We start from the raw sequence: 18667 nt of genomic DNA on the forward strand, positions 1-18667 counted from the left end.
TTTTGAAACAGTTGCAGTTCATTTTAATTTTATGGTAATTGTCTTGTAAATTACATTCTGGTGGGTTGTTTTTTTTTTAAGAAGTTTACATTTTGGCTATGAGCATAAAATTGTTTTAATATAATTTTCATAAAGTAATTAGTTACAGGGGGCTTTCTTTTGCTCTTACAGGAATGCTGACAGGAATGAATGAAACTTCTACTGTAATCATCCTTGCACCACAGAACTTCACTTCCTCTGTGATCCTTCAGAAGATTGTCAATGTGGCCAACGTCGGTGTAGTGCCTTCTGGCCAGGATAATATACACAGGTAGGTGCACCAACGTGAGATGAGGGGATAAGTTGTATACATGTACACATATATAATTTTCTATTCATAATTTTTCTTGAAAATAACCTCTAACTATATGTATGCACCCCTTTTTTCTGATAACATATTTGATTGATGGATTTGGGGTAAGGTTCTCTTTCCTATTTCATACAATCCTTAGTACATTGGCACGTACTATCCTGAAAAATACAGGTAGTGTACCTGCATTTTATAATAACTTGATGGTTTGTAAAGGTACCTTTTGAGATATGGTTGAGAATTTATCTTATTTCCCCAGATTCAGTGGATTTCTAGGGAACACTGTTTTACAAAGCAGTGGAGTTGGACTTTTTAACTTGAAAGAGAAGCTTGGGTACTACATACAGATTTCCTTTTGATAGAGTCCCCTACGGCTGCTTCCAGGATTGAGGAGTGGCTAGAAAACCAGCATAGGGCCAAATGCAGCTTCTGTTTCTTAGCCCAGGAATATCTTCACCACCAACCATCTAAAGCATGAGATCCAAGTCACTTGTCCTTAAAGGTAGCAGAAAATGTGATCAATGTAATTGCCCTCTGTGTGTACTTAGGAATGCCTGTGGCTTGAAATGAAAGTTAAGATAACCCCTTGTTACTTAGTTCTCTGTGAGCTTAAGGGAATTCATTGCACACCATCTTTAATTTCTCTGCCATTCCACTGCAATGTCATATGTATGCTATTTTATTTATGTATATTAAATTTAAAATTAAAGGGAATGCCTTCTGACCTTTAAAAAATTTAATTAACATAGGGGTAAAGAGGCCCCGTATAAAGAGTACTACAGATGATCAGGTTTTAGACTCAGCTCTGCCATTATTGGGCTCGGTAATCTTGTGCAAGTTTTAACTGCTCCTGGTGGACTTTAATCTCCTCATCTGTTTAGAAATGGTGGCAAGGAAAAGAAGGGTGATTGGAATGAAATTCTATGGTATCTATGGAAGAACACTGGACTTGACAAGAGCTGAGTTCAAGTCTTGATCTGTCATTATCCAGAGTTACCTAATTTCATCTACTAATCATGACAGAATGAAAACTGCATGTGCTAGTCAAAAAACAAACAACAAATTTATTTGTACTTTTTTTTTAATTTTCTTTTTTTTTTTTTTTTTTGAGAGGAGTGTTCTTAAGTTGCTCGAAAGATCAGATGCTTCCATTTCTTAATTTATGATAAGCCCTATCTTTTCCACAGGGCCAGGGTAAAGTAATAAAACTGATCTAAGATAATCATACTAGTGCTACCAAGCAGATACAATTTATCTGTCAGTTAATGTTGTTCAAGAGGGAAACATGAATAGAAGCCTTTTCTGCGAAAATATTTTGGTTCTGAATTTTTCTGTTTTAATTCTTTTCCACCTTAAATACTTCCTTTCCTGGATGGTTTTCTGTAGCAGAAATTGTTCTGTTTAATTTATGGATCCTCTGAATTATTAAAATTACTAAAACATCAAATGTCGTATATCAACTGTAATTTTTAGCTTATATGGTATCAAATTTTACCTGACATATCTGGTATCCCATAATACTTCAGACCTGTTTTAATGTGTTCTGTCGTAATGTACAGAAAGACACAGGGTAACCCTTTTTTACACTGGAACTTCTTTAAATTAGTTTTTGTTTTGTTTTGTATGTGTGTTTGTAAGTTTTCTGAAAGCAGCGGCAGCTTTCCAGATTTCTGTTTCTTAAAAGAAAATAGCCAAATTACCTTCTCAAAGGCAACTAATATGAAAGCCATCTTCTTGTGGAGAAATGGACTGAGAAAGACACTTAGCATAGTTCTATAATTATTATTAAAGGATAGTTTGCCTATAACTTGTCTTGGTGGTTTGGAACTTAATTCCTGTTCAAAACATTAAATTATAGTCAATTCTCAATTATCCATAGTAATGCAGGAAAGACACATAACAGAGAACCATTTATATTGGCTTTGGCATGCAGAGATTGCACTCAAACTTAAAGTTCTTGGTCCTCGCACACATCCGCAGCATAGACGCTTTTCTAATCCAGCCCTATCATCAGCCGCCTGGGTTTGGCTCTGTAACTTGGGGGAGGAGCTCAAGTTACTGCAGAGTCAAAAGTGAATAAAATGCATATATCTAAGAATAGGCTGTGCTGTCGTAACTTGCCTCACAAGTCTCATCAGACTTAAATTGAAAATGCTTTTATAGTTAAACTATGGTTAGCATAATGTTCTAAATTTCAGAAAGTTTCCAGGTAATAAACATATAGACTGATAGGTATTTTTCACACAGAAATTGATAAAAATTATTAGCTTGCATATTTAACATTTTTCTATTTTTATACTCAGTAATAATTAAGAATTGTCAAGAAAATCTGTACCAATGTCTTTCTTAATTGCATTTAAAATGAAATAACAGTTACTGTTTATATTATGACAGAAATTTACATTTTGCCACTTTATTGAATTAATGTTTTTAACGGTAGGGTTCAGTCTTCTATTACCCTGTGGGATTAATGAGTTTATATAGCTAAGTAAGTTATATATTATTTAATTGTTAATAATAAAATTGAGATCCCTATGAGATTTCTAAGTGCCTCCTCAATTCTTCTGTGACGGCTGTTTTTTGAGTGTGTGAGGAGTAGGACCACCGCCGCTCCTGTGGCTATTAATGGTAATCCACCTAACATTTAAAAACAGGTATAAAAAGCATTTCGACTCTTAGTGTTTAAGATGTTAAAACTTCAGTTCAACGAATTATTTTTGACTGGCCTTTGATCTGTTTAATTTTTCAGGATCTTTTATTTCTGAGAGAACTTTTTAATAAACATTAGACTATTCTTTCTGACCATTCGATGAATATGATCCCATTGTCTAGTTTTAGAATAATTTATTCTTATACTACTCTTCAAAATATGAATATTTTTACATTAAATACCAAGTAAAAATACATAATATAAGAATTACCTAAGAAAAAGTGAATCTTCATTAATATACAGGAGTGTGTAATAGTATAAAATAGAAATTTTATTTGAATATGTAATAGAAAATGGCTTCTAACACATCAACATTAATGGTCTCCATTAAAAAAAGTCAATTAAAGGAGCACAAGTTTTATGGAATTCACTTCAAAACCAGAAGCATTTCCTATATAGTTAACCACTTTTAAAGATGAATTGAGAAAGCATATCTGCTGTTAGATTATATGACATTTAGTTTTCATTTTCTAAGTTATTAATAACATAAGAAAGCTAACAAGTATACCATTGAAAAGCTTAAGTTTGTCTTCATTTCTGTAGTACTGACTTGCTGATTGAAAAAGCTGCTCTTTGAGAACCAATTTATCTTATTGGGGTCTACAGAGTTATGGTCCTTATGCCAATTTTCTATTTTCCAAATTACAGTTACCACATGATAAGGGTAATACAGAAATGAGAATTTAAAAATCATCAAAAAACATTTAATAGGCAGCTGAATGTTTTAATGTCTTGTGTTAGATATTTATGTTAAAATATATGAGATACACTCTTCGTTATAAAACTCTCAAGATGTATAACTTAAGACAATACTAATAAACTATGTAAATAAAGTATATTCAAGAGGCAGAATGAACAGTGATAAACTACTATATGAATGGACACAAGATTTAATGTGTTTTAGAAGAGATAATTAGAGAGACTAGCAGTGGGAATCCTGGGTTCATCCAGGGCCAGGGAAAAATTCTGTGCTCCTCTGAGAAAGAAATCAAGTGAGGGCTGACGGAGGAGGCTCGTATCCAACAAGGTAGGAACTGGGTGCGTTTGCTTTTATTCCGTTGCTTATCCTCTGACAAAGGTACCAACACACAGTGACCAGAAAGCAAAAAGCTAAAAATCTATATATAGCTCTAAAGTTTTTTGGTCCAAAAAAATCATTTGGGAGTTTATGTAAAACTCAGATTCCTGAAACACACACCCAAAAACTCAGATTCAGTACATCTGGTTCAGGGCCCCAGAATCTGCATATTAGCCATCACTCCAAGTAGTTATACAGCAGGTGTTCCAAATTCCACAGTGTGAAGATGCCCTGAGTTATCAAGAGTTAATTAATGATAGCCACATGACACATTTTAAGATATATTTTTCCTATGTTTATATATTTACTTTTTACAGATTAGTCATTATGGGGTACCAGTAGGCAAGATGTTTGATTTAGGTTTTTCTTATATCTATCCAGTGTCCTCCAGCAAGAGAGTATAAAGTTATAATCATATTAACTAGGAAAACAGTCTTAGACCATAAGTAAACGTTTGTCTTTCAGTAGTCTCCACTATTTTACATTTTAACCCAGTTTCATGAATTCTGACGTTCATATACTGTAGTGTTTAAAAGGGTTGTCATGCCACCTACTCATTTGGCCCTTTTGTGAACAACAAATTGACCCTATAAGAGGAAAATGTGATATTTGAGTGAAAACAGAAAGCGTTGTCTCTGTTGACTCTATTTTACTTCAACAGCTTTCATCATTAACTTGTATTCAGTACTTCTATCCCTTTTACTCCCTACATATCTTAATCTCTGGTTTAGATTTTTCTCTACCCTGTCACTTTTTTAATTTGCAGATTTTGAACATGTGCAACTTGTGAATAATTACAGTCTTAGTAGAATAAAAATGTTTTACTGCTATTACTGACGTCCTTAACTATTAGGAAAGTCTGGTGCTATGAATAGGACAGTGTATCCATGGCAACCAACTTTTTAATTTATCAGCACATTTAAAGACAGTTTATTTGTTTCAGATTTAAAATAAAAATCTTTTTGTTTAATTGAAGTACACGTAAAGAGCAACTTGTTTCATTTCCAGCTTTAAACTCATTCAGTAAATCCCTTATCAGATACATGTTTAATGGTTACTAATAAGGGGAGTACTGGTGTACACTATTGTTTCCATCCTAAAATAGCTATATTGTGTAACTCCCTCATTCAGTATTTTTTGAAGAACTTTGTGACAGATTTCATTAGTGCTAGGGTTACAAATACGAAGTAGTCACTTCTTGGTGGGGTCTTTGATATTTCCATTTCTTCTGTTCTTAGGTTGATCAACCTTTGCGTTACTGTCTTTATTAGTTTTATTTCTTTCTCCTTGGTAACTACGGACTATTTGAATACTGGGTAATTTTGAAGGACCAATAATATTTGATGTCTTGGTGCCCTACTTTTAAAAGCTCTGATACTATAGTCACCATACGTAATTTGTCTTAAAACAGAATTTTGTATAAACAGTTGTTAATGTAAAGGTACCAGGCTTCGGTCTTTTCTACAATATGACAGGTTTGGGATCTCAAACAGGACTACAGATTTGTGGAACCTTTTAGAAGCCAGTTACTTCGCAGGCTGGCGCTGTCCACTAGAGGACAGCACTGCTTTTCATCTGACTGCCCTGGGCTCTGCAGCTCTGAGCAGCATGTCATTGAAAAACAAATGTGGACCTCAGTTAATTTTTACACAGAAAGCACATTTGGATATTTCAGAAATAACCAAACTGCACAACTGATTTTTGCTTTTAAAAAAATCTTTATTTAAGTTTTAATTTCACCATTTGTGAGGTAATATTGTACAATGCAACAGTTTTACTAATAGGAATACATAACTGATTTCTTGTACAAATGAAAGAAAGGTATTCTTGATTATTTTCCTTCTGGGTTGACAATTCTATAAGGAATCAAAGACAATGGGGTAAGAATTTATTTGTTTTATGATTTAATTTTTTATTGTTAAGCCCCATCCCACCCCAGACAAACCAAAAATGCTCTGGAATAACTAGAACGTTTCATGTCTTTTCTGAGAAAGTGCATTCTGATTTTTTAGCTCTCCTGTACAAAGAAAGGATGCATCACTGTCCAGATAATGTGGGGAATAATTATTTTATACCATCTCTACAGGTTAGAATAGAAAATAGAGGATCCTAAATGAGGATAGTAGCTTTTTGTTGTTGTTCTAACTCTTCTCATCGGCATGTTAAAGGAAAATACTACAAGATTACTGGCTGGTTTTTTTGAAAAATATATTGCTTTGGATAAATTTTATAAGCTTGAATCACATCTAAATATTTTTCTCAATGTTAATTTAATAGTGCAGTGAACTTAACTTTAAAATACAATTTTATAGTCAACAAAATGGAATTTTTTACAACTTACAAACTCTCTGCCTGTTTAAAATGTTCTATTATATTAACTCAGAGTAATAAGGATTTATCATTTTAAAGCCTTTGGAAGATAGTGCTCCAAATAACCAAGCTTAGGTATTTGATGTTAGGAAGCTATAAACTAGTGTTTCTTACATATAATCATTGTGCGACTTCATTACACATTTGTCAACTTTGGACTAATTATTTTTATACAGCTAGGGCAGGGCACTGCATCTTGTGATCGTCTTTCTTACTAATAGGATTCTGTCTGCTTCAGCAGGCAGTAATTGAAGGCTTCATGTACAGAGTAAGAAAAAAAGTTTTAGCCTGAGTGGGCCATTGTCACAGCTTCTGGTAACCAGTAGAACAGAAAGCACGAGAAAATTGAACTCAGAATAGAAAAATCAGAAACCAGGAAGTCTATCCAAGAGAAGAAAAAGCATGTCTTAGAGCTGTTGCATTAAGTGTAGCAAATACAACTCTGCGTTAACAGTTTGTTTGTGAATACCCTGGAGGTCGGTGCAGCCTCGCTGATATTTTTTAATTCATGTTGTCCTATTAACATTTCAGTTAAAACAGTTAAGTTGTAGGATTTCTTTTCCTTTTGACAAACAGCATAGCTTACAAATCTTAAAAAAAAAAAAAAAGGAAACAAGCCCATGTTTTATATATAAATACATTTGTCCAAATTTGTTGTTATTATTTTACCTGTTTTCATAATTCTGTCAGGTTAAAATAAATTAACTTTTTTTGAAGAGTGGTTCATACTTTCATTTAGGTTTGGCAACCAGTTTATTTTGTCTTTTTCTTTAATCTTAAGAATTCTTAGCTTCAAATATTAAATGTCAATTGCTAGTGATAATAAACAAAGAGACATTTAATAAGATGAAATACAGCTATATCCAAACAGTTTTACCTTCTCGGTGATTACAAACAGCAACTGCTTGGTGGTAGAATGAAAATAAATTATGAAAAATACCTAGGTGGTATCCTTTTAATAACATGGAGCCCGGCCTACAGAGGCAATGCATCTTTAACTGCCATCCACTTATTTGTCCTCATTTGTGGCATTACTGGTGTTTGAGGTTGGTTGGTCTCCCAGTAGTCCCTCACTGTGTTGCAGCTCCATTCAAGATGTTTTGTATTTTTTATTGCTAGTGTCTCTTTTGAGGGAGTGGGTGGTGGGAGATGTTTTAAATATTTTAAACCTTTAAAGGCAGAAATGTAAAATATGTTATGACAAAGCATCATGCAAGGTGCTTTGAATTACAGAATACCTCAAAGTCAGGTACACAGTTTTTGAAGGGAAAAAAATCTTAGCTTTTTAAGTTTTTGGAATATTAATAGAGTATGTGCATATTAGGTAAATAAGAAGGAAGCAGATTCTCTCTATCTATTGACTAATTTAAAAAATGTTAAGAGTGCATTTTTGCAAATACTAAGAGAATGTGTGTGATCCAGAATTAGAATGCTTGGGTTCAAATTCCTGCTCAACCATTCAGGAACTGTGTGTCCTGAGCAAGTTTCTCAACTTCTGTGGGCCTCAGTTCCCTCATATTTAAAGTGATCTGCCTCATGGAATCAAATGAAATAGCACAAGTGATGAAGTATATAGTACCCACTGCACAAAGTACTTAATAAATGGCACCTATTATTGTCATTATGATGATCAAAAATTTCAAATGCCTTCTGAAAAAAATGTTGTCACCACGTGATCTTAGTTTGAGGCCAAGTACAGAGGTTCTAATGTCAGCCATTAAAATGCATGTAAGTTTTTGACTCAAGCAGTCCTTGCAATCAATGTTTCTTACATCCATAAGCTAGCTGTTTACTATTTACTCATTAGTATTCTTCCCATAACTATCTTTTAAATTGGGAGTTAAATGATGAATAGATTTTAGGGAGTGGCTTTTGCTTTCCATGGACCAAAACAAACCAATTGTAATCATGCTGTGTTCCAATGAAATACATCCATTTGAAATATGAAACAAGAGCATCCAGACATCGACGTGGTCTTCTGCGTCAAAGCAGTGCTCCCACCATTTTGTGCCCACTAGGACGTAGAGACTGGCTACAAGGCCGTCGCTTTTATCTCCGCTAACAGGTTTTATTGTTAGCATGATTCGCTTAGCATGTTTCCACTGCAGTGTAAGCAAATGCCTCTTCTTTCATACCCCTGTTCTTTACAGTATTGGGGATTTTGTGGTAATAGGATTTCAGAAACATGTACAAGACACTAATTTTAATCTTTGTAAACATACTTGTATCAGAATTGACATGTATGTCTCCTGAGTTTGTATTATTCTAACATGACTTTCAGTTTTCAATAGAAAGAAGATAAAATGTGCCTTAGGGCTCTGTAACCCTGAAATTCAAACAACAGTGCTTTTGTGTTCCCATTCAGACATAATCTTCTCCGTGGTCCCAGGGCACAGAGTGTTAAGTAGATAAAGGGACTAATAAGACTATTGTTTACATAATTATAACTCTATCAGAAAATAGGGCCACTTACTGAAATAGTCGGTGATGACCAGATCTGTGGGGAAAGTTGCGTAAGTGAGAGGGGCGATAGGGCCACCTCATGTCACTGCTGCCGTGGTTTCACAGAAGTACAGAAACAGGGCTCTCCCAAAGCGTAGAACCTCAAAAATGTGGACCCAAGACATGCACAAACCTGCAAGGGTGACAGAAAAGAGAGGTCGTTGTGGGGCTAGGGAGCTTCGTGTTCTCTCCGGGATGAAGTTGGGGCCCCAGTTCCTGAGCTATTGTGAGGATGGCTGAAGAGCAGGTGGATGTGGATGTTAGGAGCTTTATAAAGCCTCTTTAACTCCGTGTGGTTTTTGTTGCCAAGCTGGTTGTTTACAGTTGCTTCCCTCAGTAGAAACACCGCTCTGATTCCTTACACGTCTCACTGTGTTTGGAGAGAATACGCAAATAAATGCCTGGGAGAATTGCTAACATACTTTATCAGCAACCCATTAGCCACCATTTTAAAACTCAACTTAAAAGTGTTGATAATATTTTCAATTTAGTAAAATTAGCATATTTGTTTTGCTTTTCATGCATTATTCTAATTATTGTTGGGAAACTGATTTTCATGATTCTATTTAGGTCAAAAATGCCTTGCTAGGTTTCAAAAAAAAAGAATCTAATGTGTTATGAGATCTTGATGTCATTTCAAAAAAACCCTCAAAAAAGAAATTTTCATCTAAAGAGAATCTGCTTCCTGCTTAAGTGGCTAATATTTTAATTAAGTCGGGAGTGAAGTTTTTCTGAGTGTCTCCTGATAAACTCCCTCTTTTATGTTGGTGGTAATTAAACAGATCCCTGAGGACGCTGCGGGCTCTGCGCGAGGCCCATGCTAATTGTCAGACATGAGACACTGACCAGTTGGTTTGCTCTTGAATAGTCCGCAGCGTGCTGTCAGCAGGGCAGTTTTATTTTTATGTATTGTGAGCTGTTGTCAGGGCTAACTGGGTGCCATTGTGGCTGAAGATGTTGCGCAAATTGAGGCAGATGGCTCAGATTCAGACACGTGTCATACAGAAAGGGGAAAGGGGATTGGCCCTGCAAAGTGGGGTCACAGCAGGTCACAGACCTGCTCTACACTTGTTAGTGTTTTCAAAAGCTCATGTGCAGCAACTTTGTTTTTCTCCAGTCATCCCTGCAATCAAATCCCCTCCCCCCCCCCAAAAAAAAAGTGTGGAACATGCTCCATGCGGAAAATGGAAGCCCAGGAGGGTACCATCTTTCCTCCACATCTCTGGGGCTCCACTGTGCACGCAGAATGAATTAGCAGGATTGACAGAAGTTCATTGTGCCTCCAGCAGCTTTTCAGTCAATCGCAGTGCTTAAAAGGCTAGTTTTGCTTTTAATTCCATATAATTAGTAGGTTCTTCATGTCTTGGAATTTAGTAATGGAGCTTTAGACCTCAAATTGCCTGTATTCTAAAGCAAAAAGAAGGATTTAATGTTCTGAACGTTTAAAAAATTTAAAAAGCGGGAGAGAGTGTGATGTTGCACTTAGCTATCATGTGATTTTGTTACATGGTATCATGAGCATTAGAGATTGAATTTGAATATTTCAACATGCGTGAATTCATTGAAACTTACGAGTTTTATATTGCACATTAAATTATCTAACTTTTTGCGTAATCATTTTCAGATATGAGGAATTAAAATTTCAAGCCCTTTGAGAAAGGTTCCTTTTCTTAACATGTTTTAAAAATAAAAATATAGAGGTTTATTTTAAGTGGCCCTATGCATGGTGAAATGTTAAATTATCAAATGAATGAATGATTCCCAATTTATAGGAATGGAGAATTATTCACATGCATCTGCTGTTTAAACTAATAAGTAAACTAGACTTCCTTTTCCTGTTCTGTTCTAAAGATGCACTAAAATTACCTGCTTGTTGGTGCTGGGCAATTTATTGATTTTTTTTTTTTTTCCAGAAGAATGCGTGGCTTTGGGTTTTCGGCAGTAGGGAACATGTAGTAAATTATTGGGGAAAAAAAAGAGTCATTTTAAACCTATTTGAATTTCTGCTGTCTCCTTTTTGCCCCTCATGATAAGAGGTCTCTCTTTTTTTTTTTTTTTTCCTAACAGGTTTGCAGCTAAAACTGTGCACAGTGGGTCATTGATGCTAGTCACAGTGGAACTCAAGGAAGGCTCTACAGCACAGCTTATCATAAACACCGAGAAAACTGTGATTGGCTCTGTTCTGCTGCGGGAGCTGAAGCCCGTCCTGTCCCAGGGGTAACCTGCTTACATCTGGACTTCAGAATCTGGCACACAACGAAAGTGCCTGGCATCCACGACTGCTGCCTTTCATTTATAATAATAGCCCTTCCATCTGGCAGTGGGGGGAACACACTCCTGACATTCTTGTCTCCTGCTTTAGAATGCTAGTGTGTGGCTATCATGTATGCAGTACTGTCCCCATTTTCGCTTTGCTAACCAAAGAACATATTTTTTACTGTCAGTTCTCTCAACTCTTGAGTCCATGTAGCATTTTCTCTATCCTGCTACTTCTTCTGTCCTTCTCATCTTCCTTTCCTTTTTCAACAATGATGGACATGAATTGGATATTTAAAGTTTATTGAAAATGATCTTCTCCCCACAGTAAGCAAAAATTAGCCTAGAAATAGTCTGTATCGCCTCTCAGCTTGACATGTGAAAATGGGATACTTTTTAGAATTAAATGCCAAAACAACAAGATCTCTGCAAAATTTTGTTCTATGAATTTCCTGGTATTGTAATTGGTTATTGACAACTGTCATCATGAAATTATCTCTGAATAATAAAATGAATAAACTAGCATATAAAGAGCATTTGCTTTTGCATTCTTTTTAATGAGAAATTGTTTATAATCCTGAAGTTTGCATGCTTAGTTTTTGTTTTTTTACTCTAAAGTAGATATTTTGAGTGTTTTATTATGCAGAAAAGCAATGGGGTTTAATGAAAGAAAAACCACTTTCAAACCAAGCAGATGTTTCTAATTGTGTTATATTCTTTACTTTTGCATAAGACAATATTTTTTGCTGCTAACTTAGATTTAAAATTTATGTTAAATCAGTAATATAATGTAGTATGCTAACAATTGAAACCACTTTAGTATCAATAGCTTAATATCATTAAAATACTTTTCTCGTAAGTGAAATTAGAAAAATGACCAAAGTCCCATTTCAGATTTGGGTTTTTGGGGTTTTTTGGTACAATGATTCAGAGTTCCTTGCCTCATATTTCCTTTAACTTGATCATAATCCATGATTATCTTTAAATTGTTCCATTGAGTCGAGTTAGTCAATGTTGAATTCTTAATTCTAGCTATATTTTTTCATTTTAATGTCCACTTAATGGGACATTTGATGTGCACCAATCTTGAAGAATTGCTCTCATAGTATATTTCAGCCTGAGCCTCATTTTTAGTATCACAATGCATTTGCTTTATTTATTAAAAGGAAAGGAGAGCACTAGCTGGTTTGGCTCAGTAGATAAAGCATCAGCCTGTAGACTGAAGGGTCCCGGGTTTGATTCCGGTCAAGGGCACATGCCCGGTTTGCAGGCTCAATCCCCAGTTGGGGGCGTGCAGGAGGCAGCCGATCAATGATTCTGTCTCATCATTGATGTTTCTCTCCCTCTCCCTCTCCCTCTCCCTCTCCCTCTCCCTCTTCCTCTCCCTCTTTGAAATCAATAAAATTATATTTTTTTTAAAAGGAGAATGTTTTTATTCTGAAGAGATGAGAACAATGAATTTATCAAGTTAAAATACTGGATACTTATCCTCCCTAATTACTATTTGCAAATATTTGAGTAAGTTTACAATAGCTTACAAAAAGTTTGCCCTTGTAACCTGGGTTTTTGTTGTTAAGAATTCAGAAGTTACTATTAGAGAAGACAAGAATCCAGAATGATGAATAACACAAGAAGAAGTTAAGAAAAAAAAAAAAAGGTTGGACAAGCTAAAGGTAAATCTAAGCTCTTTCATCTTTTTTGTTTCCTCACTGTAATCTTTTTTTATTTTATAGGGAACTTTATCTAAAGGTATAAAAATATCTTTTCTCATAGGAGGGAGCCCCATGTTATAACACAAAATTAACAGAGCCTTATTATATCCTTGCTACTTAAAAACCACATTCACTCTGGAATGTGAAGAACTTTAGTAACCCTTGTCAGGGTGGTTCGAAAATAGATCTGTATCCCCAAGAAACCCACAGTCCAGTTGCAATAAAGAAATGGCAGTGTGGAGTTCACTAGTTAGTGAGTCCTGGTTTGCAAACAAATTTTGTTTACATCCTAATATAGGCTCACCTCTTCTCTAACACCACTCGCTTCTGGTACCAAGTGCTACAGAGTTAGACAGTTGGTCCCCAGAGACTTGCTAAATGCATCTATCCACTTCCACCTCCAGCTCTTCACACAGGTGGCCGACCAGACCAACCAGCCATTGTGCCACTTTTGTTCTTCCATAAATTGAAGGCCGATTCAATTTCTGATCATGTACTTGCTTATTTTTTTAAATCTTCTTTCTTCTTCACTTCTGCCTTCCAACTTCACCATTTACCTCAGGAAGTTTTCATGATTCCTTTTACTCTCTTCTTGAGATTTGTAGGGGGCGGTGGGGGGGGGTCAAGTTTATGATAGTGTTGTGGAAATTGTGTTTAATAGAAAAATATGTCGTTAGATGGACCAGAAGATTTTTTGAATCTGTACAGTCTCCACCTGCTTTCTTCATGTGACTGCCTGACAAACTGCATTCAGTCCAACTAAAGGGGTGCTTTTCTCTCTTCCTGTTTTGGTAACATTTCTTTTTATTTTTCTACCAATTTTCAACTGTGTTGTGGCGTAAGCAGAATTTTAAGGTCTGACCTAAAAGTTAACCACCATGTGTAATTGCTTTTTGAGGAAAAGTGTTTTAGATTCCGTATGAGCACTTGACGAGCAAACTTGGAACAGAGCCGTCTGAAAGCTGAAGTGGCTTCTGGGAAACAGTGAAGCAGGTGCCTGGTTCATTGTCTCATCACAGCAGTAGACTGTTGAGTTCAGAGGAGGACCGGGTGAGGGATGTCTGAGACGGTGAAGCTAGGTAAGTCTTGAAAGTAGGGTGGCATTTAGAGTTTCCAGAAGTAGGAGAAGGGAGAGTATATTGATCTCAACTGAGGCGGTATCTTTTCTTTTTTAAATGTATTGACCTTAGAGGAAGGGAGAGAGAGTGAAACATCGATTTGTTGTTCCACTCATTTATGCATTCATTGGTTGCTGCTTGTATGTGCCCTGGCCAGGCATTGAACCCACAACCTTGCCACTCTAACCAACTGAGCTACCCAGCCAGGGCTAAGAGGCTGGATCTTAAAATGTTTTTTAAATACCTTTGTGCAGAAAGCGACATTGCCAACACACCAGAAAGTGATGTGTCCTTTTCCTCTCCTTGCCCTCCTTTCTTTCCCCTCCCACAGTCTCTCTCCGGAAGCCATCCCCAAGTCTCTCCTCAGTGGTCTGTGGTCTTTCACAGGAGAAATGGATGTGCTGCCCTTGTGAACAGGAGGTAGGAAAAACAGACTTAGTTGGTTTTACTCTCCTATAGTTTTAGATATTTTTCCTTAAGGATTTTAGTTATTTCCTATAGCACTCGTTAAATGATTATGAGTTGAAATGACACTGAAATTTCTAATCTCATGTTTGTCTTTCTCTCGGGCGTGGTTTATGTACATAGTCACTTGCGCATGTAATTCCTAACTGGTTCAGTAATTATGTACACCAGAGACCCCAAACCCTCAGAACTCAAATATGAAATCATTACAATGTCAAACCTGTCTTTAATGACATTGTAAGACAATGGCTTCTCATCTACAACCTTAAAGACCAGAGATACCAAAGATTCAGGTTTAAAAGTAGAAGAATCTTTATTCTGAGATGTAGAAATGTTTAGAAAACCTCGCCAGTAGGCATTTCTGCCAGTGGGCTCAGTCCTGTCAGTCCTTTAGACCACATATGCTACAGGGCACTTGGAGAGAACAGGAAAGCCTTGCCTTGGCATTGGGGGGGGGGGGTGGCGAGTGGGGGAGAGGAAGAGAGAATAACTCTCAAATTGTACCCTAGCGAAGATTCTGACTTCCCCCCCCCCCCCAAAAAAAGAGCATATCTTCTCAGGCCATATAAGAACCACGTTGTGTGTGTGTGTGTGTGTGTGTGTGTGTGTGTGCGCGCGCGCACGTGTGTGTGTGTGTGTGTGTGTATTTAAGCAATGTAATGAATGAGGGCTCTTGCATTATGGTAGGGGTCAGCCATCTTCACGGACAACAGTAAGGAATTGTTAAGACTATGGATGGCCTACAAAAAGAAAAATGTTAAATTATGCCTTTGCAAAGTAGTTAGGAAAGGTTATATGACGGTGGGCTCCTCAGACTAAATTTAGACCCCCAATTTCTAATGAGTTCATGGTTGTATGCTTATTCCCCTTTGTCAGTAAACTGTACAGTTAGGAGTGACAACAAAGAGTAAGTTGTGAACTCAAACATGCTGCCAAATATCCTCCCAATGTAAAGTTTGATTTCTGAGGCTTAAGAAGTGAAGTCACCATGAGAAGGCCTCCTACTCGCGTCCCACTGCGATCGCCATCACCCAGGCCTCCGCTTACTCAGGCCTCGTCAACACCTTAGGGCCTAAATAAAAATACGTTGTAAACAAAGTTACGGGTAGCTCAGTTTCCTAATTGAAAGCAATTATGATTTCTTTGCTGTGGTATAATTACCTTAAAAAATGTTATTTGATGATTAAGATTCTGGAGTGAATTGTGTTCTTTGGGCTCTTGCACGGTTCCTCCATTGGGGACATGGTTTCAGCGGTGTACAGCTGCTGGAGTTGATTTACAGTGCGGCGGCTGTGGCTGGTCATAAATAAATCCTCTTATATAGTTGTTATGAACACCTGTTAGATCATCTGTCAGCAAAGCGCTGTTCACATTTATCATGGTGCGGTAGTTATTTCACCTCAATCCATTTCCAACTGACTCAGCCTCCATCGCCGGATTACTATTACCACACCATAATCGCTCGTTCCCACTCCATGTTACAACTTGCAGATAAAAGATTTCACTACTTGGCCAAATTTCATAAATAAAGGAGCAGTTCAGTGCAGTAAAAGTTTATTTTTGTCATCATTTGTCACCCCATTATTCTATAAATCAAATGGAATAGCACTATTGCCAGCTCAGGCGTTGCTGTCAGCCCTCGGCATGGAAATGGTCCGTTTCTTCCTTTTAGATGAGATGACATGTCTTTCAGACTTAACCAGCTTATGGCTTTGTTTCACCCATTTTATTTTATTGCCCCTCCAGAAAAACCCTTGGGGAACAGAAAGACTGAAAGAGTAAAATGGAAACAGAAAACACAGCCTAGCATGCTGCTTGCCTAGCCCAGTGATGTGCATCCCCCACCCCCACCCCAGCCAGACATTAGGAACCTGACCCCACCCCCACTCACACACGGGATCCTTGGCTAAGGATGCTTTTCATAAACTTGTAAGGGGTTATGGTTTCTATTTTGGAAAGGCCATTACAATGTGGATTTACAGATATTGAAATACCTGATGTGTATCCCCGGAGATCCACTCGATTTGACAGGCTTTATGCAAAAAATAGACGAACTGGCTTCTTTCCTAAAATGCACTTTAATGGCTCGGAGTCGTTGAAAGGGAATGGTCATCCCCAGAGAGTGCCTTATCCCTGGAGGCTTGTCTGCTCTAGAGTTTTGGAGAAAGAGTCAAGATTTATTAGCAAGTTGTGAACCCTGTCTCAGGTGTAAAGGCTGTGGAAGGCGATGTCCCCTGGTTAAAAGGAAGAGGGCAGAAAAAGCTGGAGGGATGGGGTAATAGAAAAGGGTTTATAGTTGATATTATACTTCCAAGTTGGTTCTAATTCAAGTTACATTCTTCATAGTCATTATGTAGCTCATAAATTCAATAAAGTGTTTTACTGTTACTATAAAAATGACAGGAGGGGGGTTTTATGTTGTAAGTTTCGTTAGTTGCTCTTCCTGCTTTATGTTGAAGTCCTCAGGCCATTATGTCATTAAACTCCTTGGAGTCTGAAGGGCTCAGGCCCCTGCATTTCTTGCCTTTTGCACCATGGCCACCTCGTCCCAGCTGGGCTCGGCCACCGGACTTAGAGCCAAATGGCTATGGTGCCAGAAGGGCGGGGCTGTTTTATCTATTATTTCATGAGAAGCAACTTCAGTCTATGACGAAGTATAGTGGAATGGTCTGGGGTCGGGGGCAGCTTTAGGCTGACTATGCAGCGGAGTCCGAACATTCCAAAGCAAGAGGCCTTTCTAGCGGGTGATGGACTTGCTGGGTGAGGCGTGAGGAACTCGGGCTCTGTGGACATGGAGTGTTTTCTGTGTCAAGATTGGTCTTGGCACTGGACTCTGCCAACTTAACCTTCACCAGTCCTTGATAAAGTTCTAAGCAAATTTAGAATTGGAATCTTACTGGGTTTCTTGTGGGGGTTTTTGTTTGTTTGTTTTTTAAAGGAAATGCCACTCTCTTTAGGCTGTTTTCTTTGATTCCAGAAGAAGCAAATGGCATATCTGCTCTAGGAAACGTTGCTTTCTCCAGATGTTGGTTTGGAACAGAATATCTACATGGAAACAGCAACCACTAATTCTCTGGCCAGAGTGCATCAAGGCCTTAATCTAAAGCCTCCCATCCATCCAGCTGTCTGGCGTTTGCTATTACAGGGCACCAACAGAGAAATGAGGCTGTGGCTCTATCACTGCACCCTGGGTGACAACTTGATTTTCTGCTTTCACCGCAGGCAGCAGCAGCCCAACATGATGGGGCTGTTAATTTGTGCATTTCATGGTGTCTGTCAGGGGGGCTGGGAGAGGAGGGTTTCAGGGGGAAGGGAATGGAGCATGTCCCAGCCGCGGAAGCACCTGTCTGCATTGACGGCACAGAGCACTTCTTATTAGCGTGCAGGTCTCTAAATGCAGCCTGGGGATGACAGCCTGGCATCCCAGCACCCACACACTGTGACAGGCGCCGGCAGCCGGTCCCATTGTTTGCCCTTGATGAGCATGTCATTAATGGAAATGGAAGAAAGTGAGGGCCACATCAGTATTCAAATAGCCTCTATTCTCTCTGCCATTCACCCGGCTGGCTCAGCCTGCTGCACATTTCCTCCTGCAGGCTCCTCGTAGACTTCTTTAAACAGATTTATTCCCATTGCATACAGATCCTTCCCCTGTTGTTCCTGATTTCTTCCAGGCCTGTGTTTACACCCACCTCTTTAGGCTGGATTTAGCTAGATCACAGGAGCGTTGGGTCCCTGTGTATTGCAAACGTCTAATTAGCAAGTGCATGCATGCTGTTTGCAGCCAAGGAAATGCACGTTGCCACTCCTGGAACCTATGCCCGTGTCTTCTCCATCCTGCATCTCCCGGGAAGATGGTGGCTGCTTTGACCACCGTTCTCAGAAATATCTGATAGGGCCAGGTGGCACTGAACGTGGAGCCCAACTTCCCCAGGCATGGCTGGCATGGACACAGAACTTCCCTTTCTCAAGCTTAGAAAGGAAAGAGAAGTTAAGGAAAGTGTCCACTTTGTTTGGAAAGAACTGAGAGTCGCACAGGGTTATTTACAGCCAAGTGGAGAGTGACTGGAGCCTAAATACGTGCTTCCGTCCCGCAGACCCTGTGTT

The 18667-nt window shown here is 38.0% G+C and overlaps 1 protein-coding gene across 4 annotated transcripts in view; it reads left to right on the plus strand.

The window, feature by feature from the left end:
* The window catches only part of AP3B1 (adaptor related protein complex 3 subunit beta 1), a 215024-nt gene extending 203223 nt beyond the window's left edge, over positions 1-11801 (plus strand). For 2 of the 4 annotated variants that reach the window (XR_013961150.1, XR_013961151.1), the window contains 2 exons: positions 172-310; positions 11077-11800. Coding sequence is in view for 2 of the 4 variants with exons in the window: in XM_080679402.1 (XP_080535528.1) it covers positions 172-310; positions 11077-11230 (293 nt within the window). In the remaining 2 variants the exon portion in view is untranslated. Of the gene's footprint in view, positions 1-171; positions 311-11076 lie in introns of all 4 variants that reach the window. The other 2 variants (XM_080679402.1, XM_080679403.1) reach the window with 1 other exon arrangement.
* Positions 11802-18667: the final 6866 nt, after the last annotated feature.

Source organism: Plecotus auritus (genome assembly GCF_963455305.1).
Source record: "Plecotus auritus genome assembly, chromosome: 7".
NCBI classification, from domain to species: domain Eukaryota; kingdom Metazoa; phylum Chordata; class Mammalia; order Chiroptera; family Vespertilionidae; genus Plecotus; species Plecotus auritus.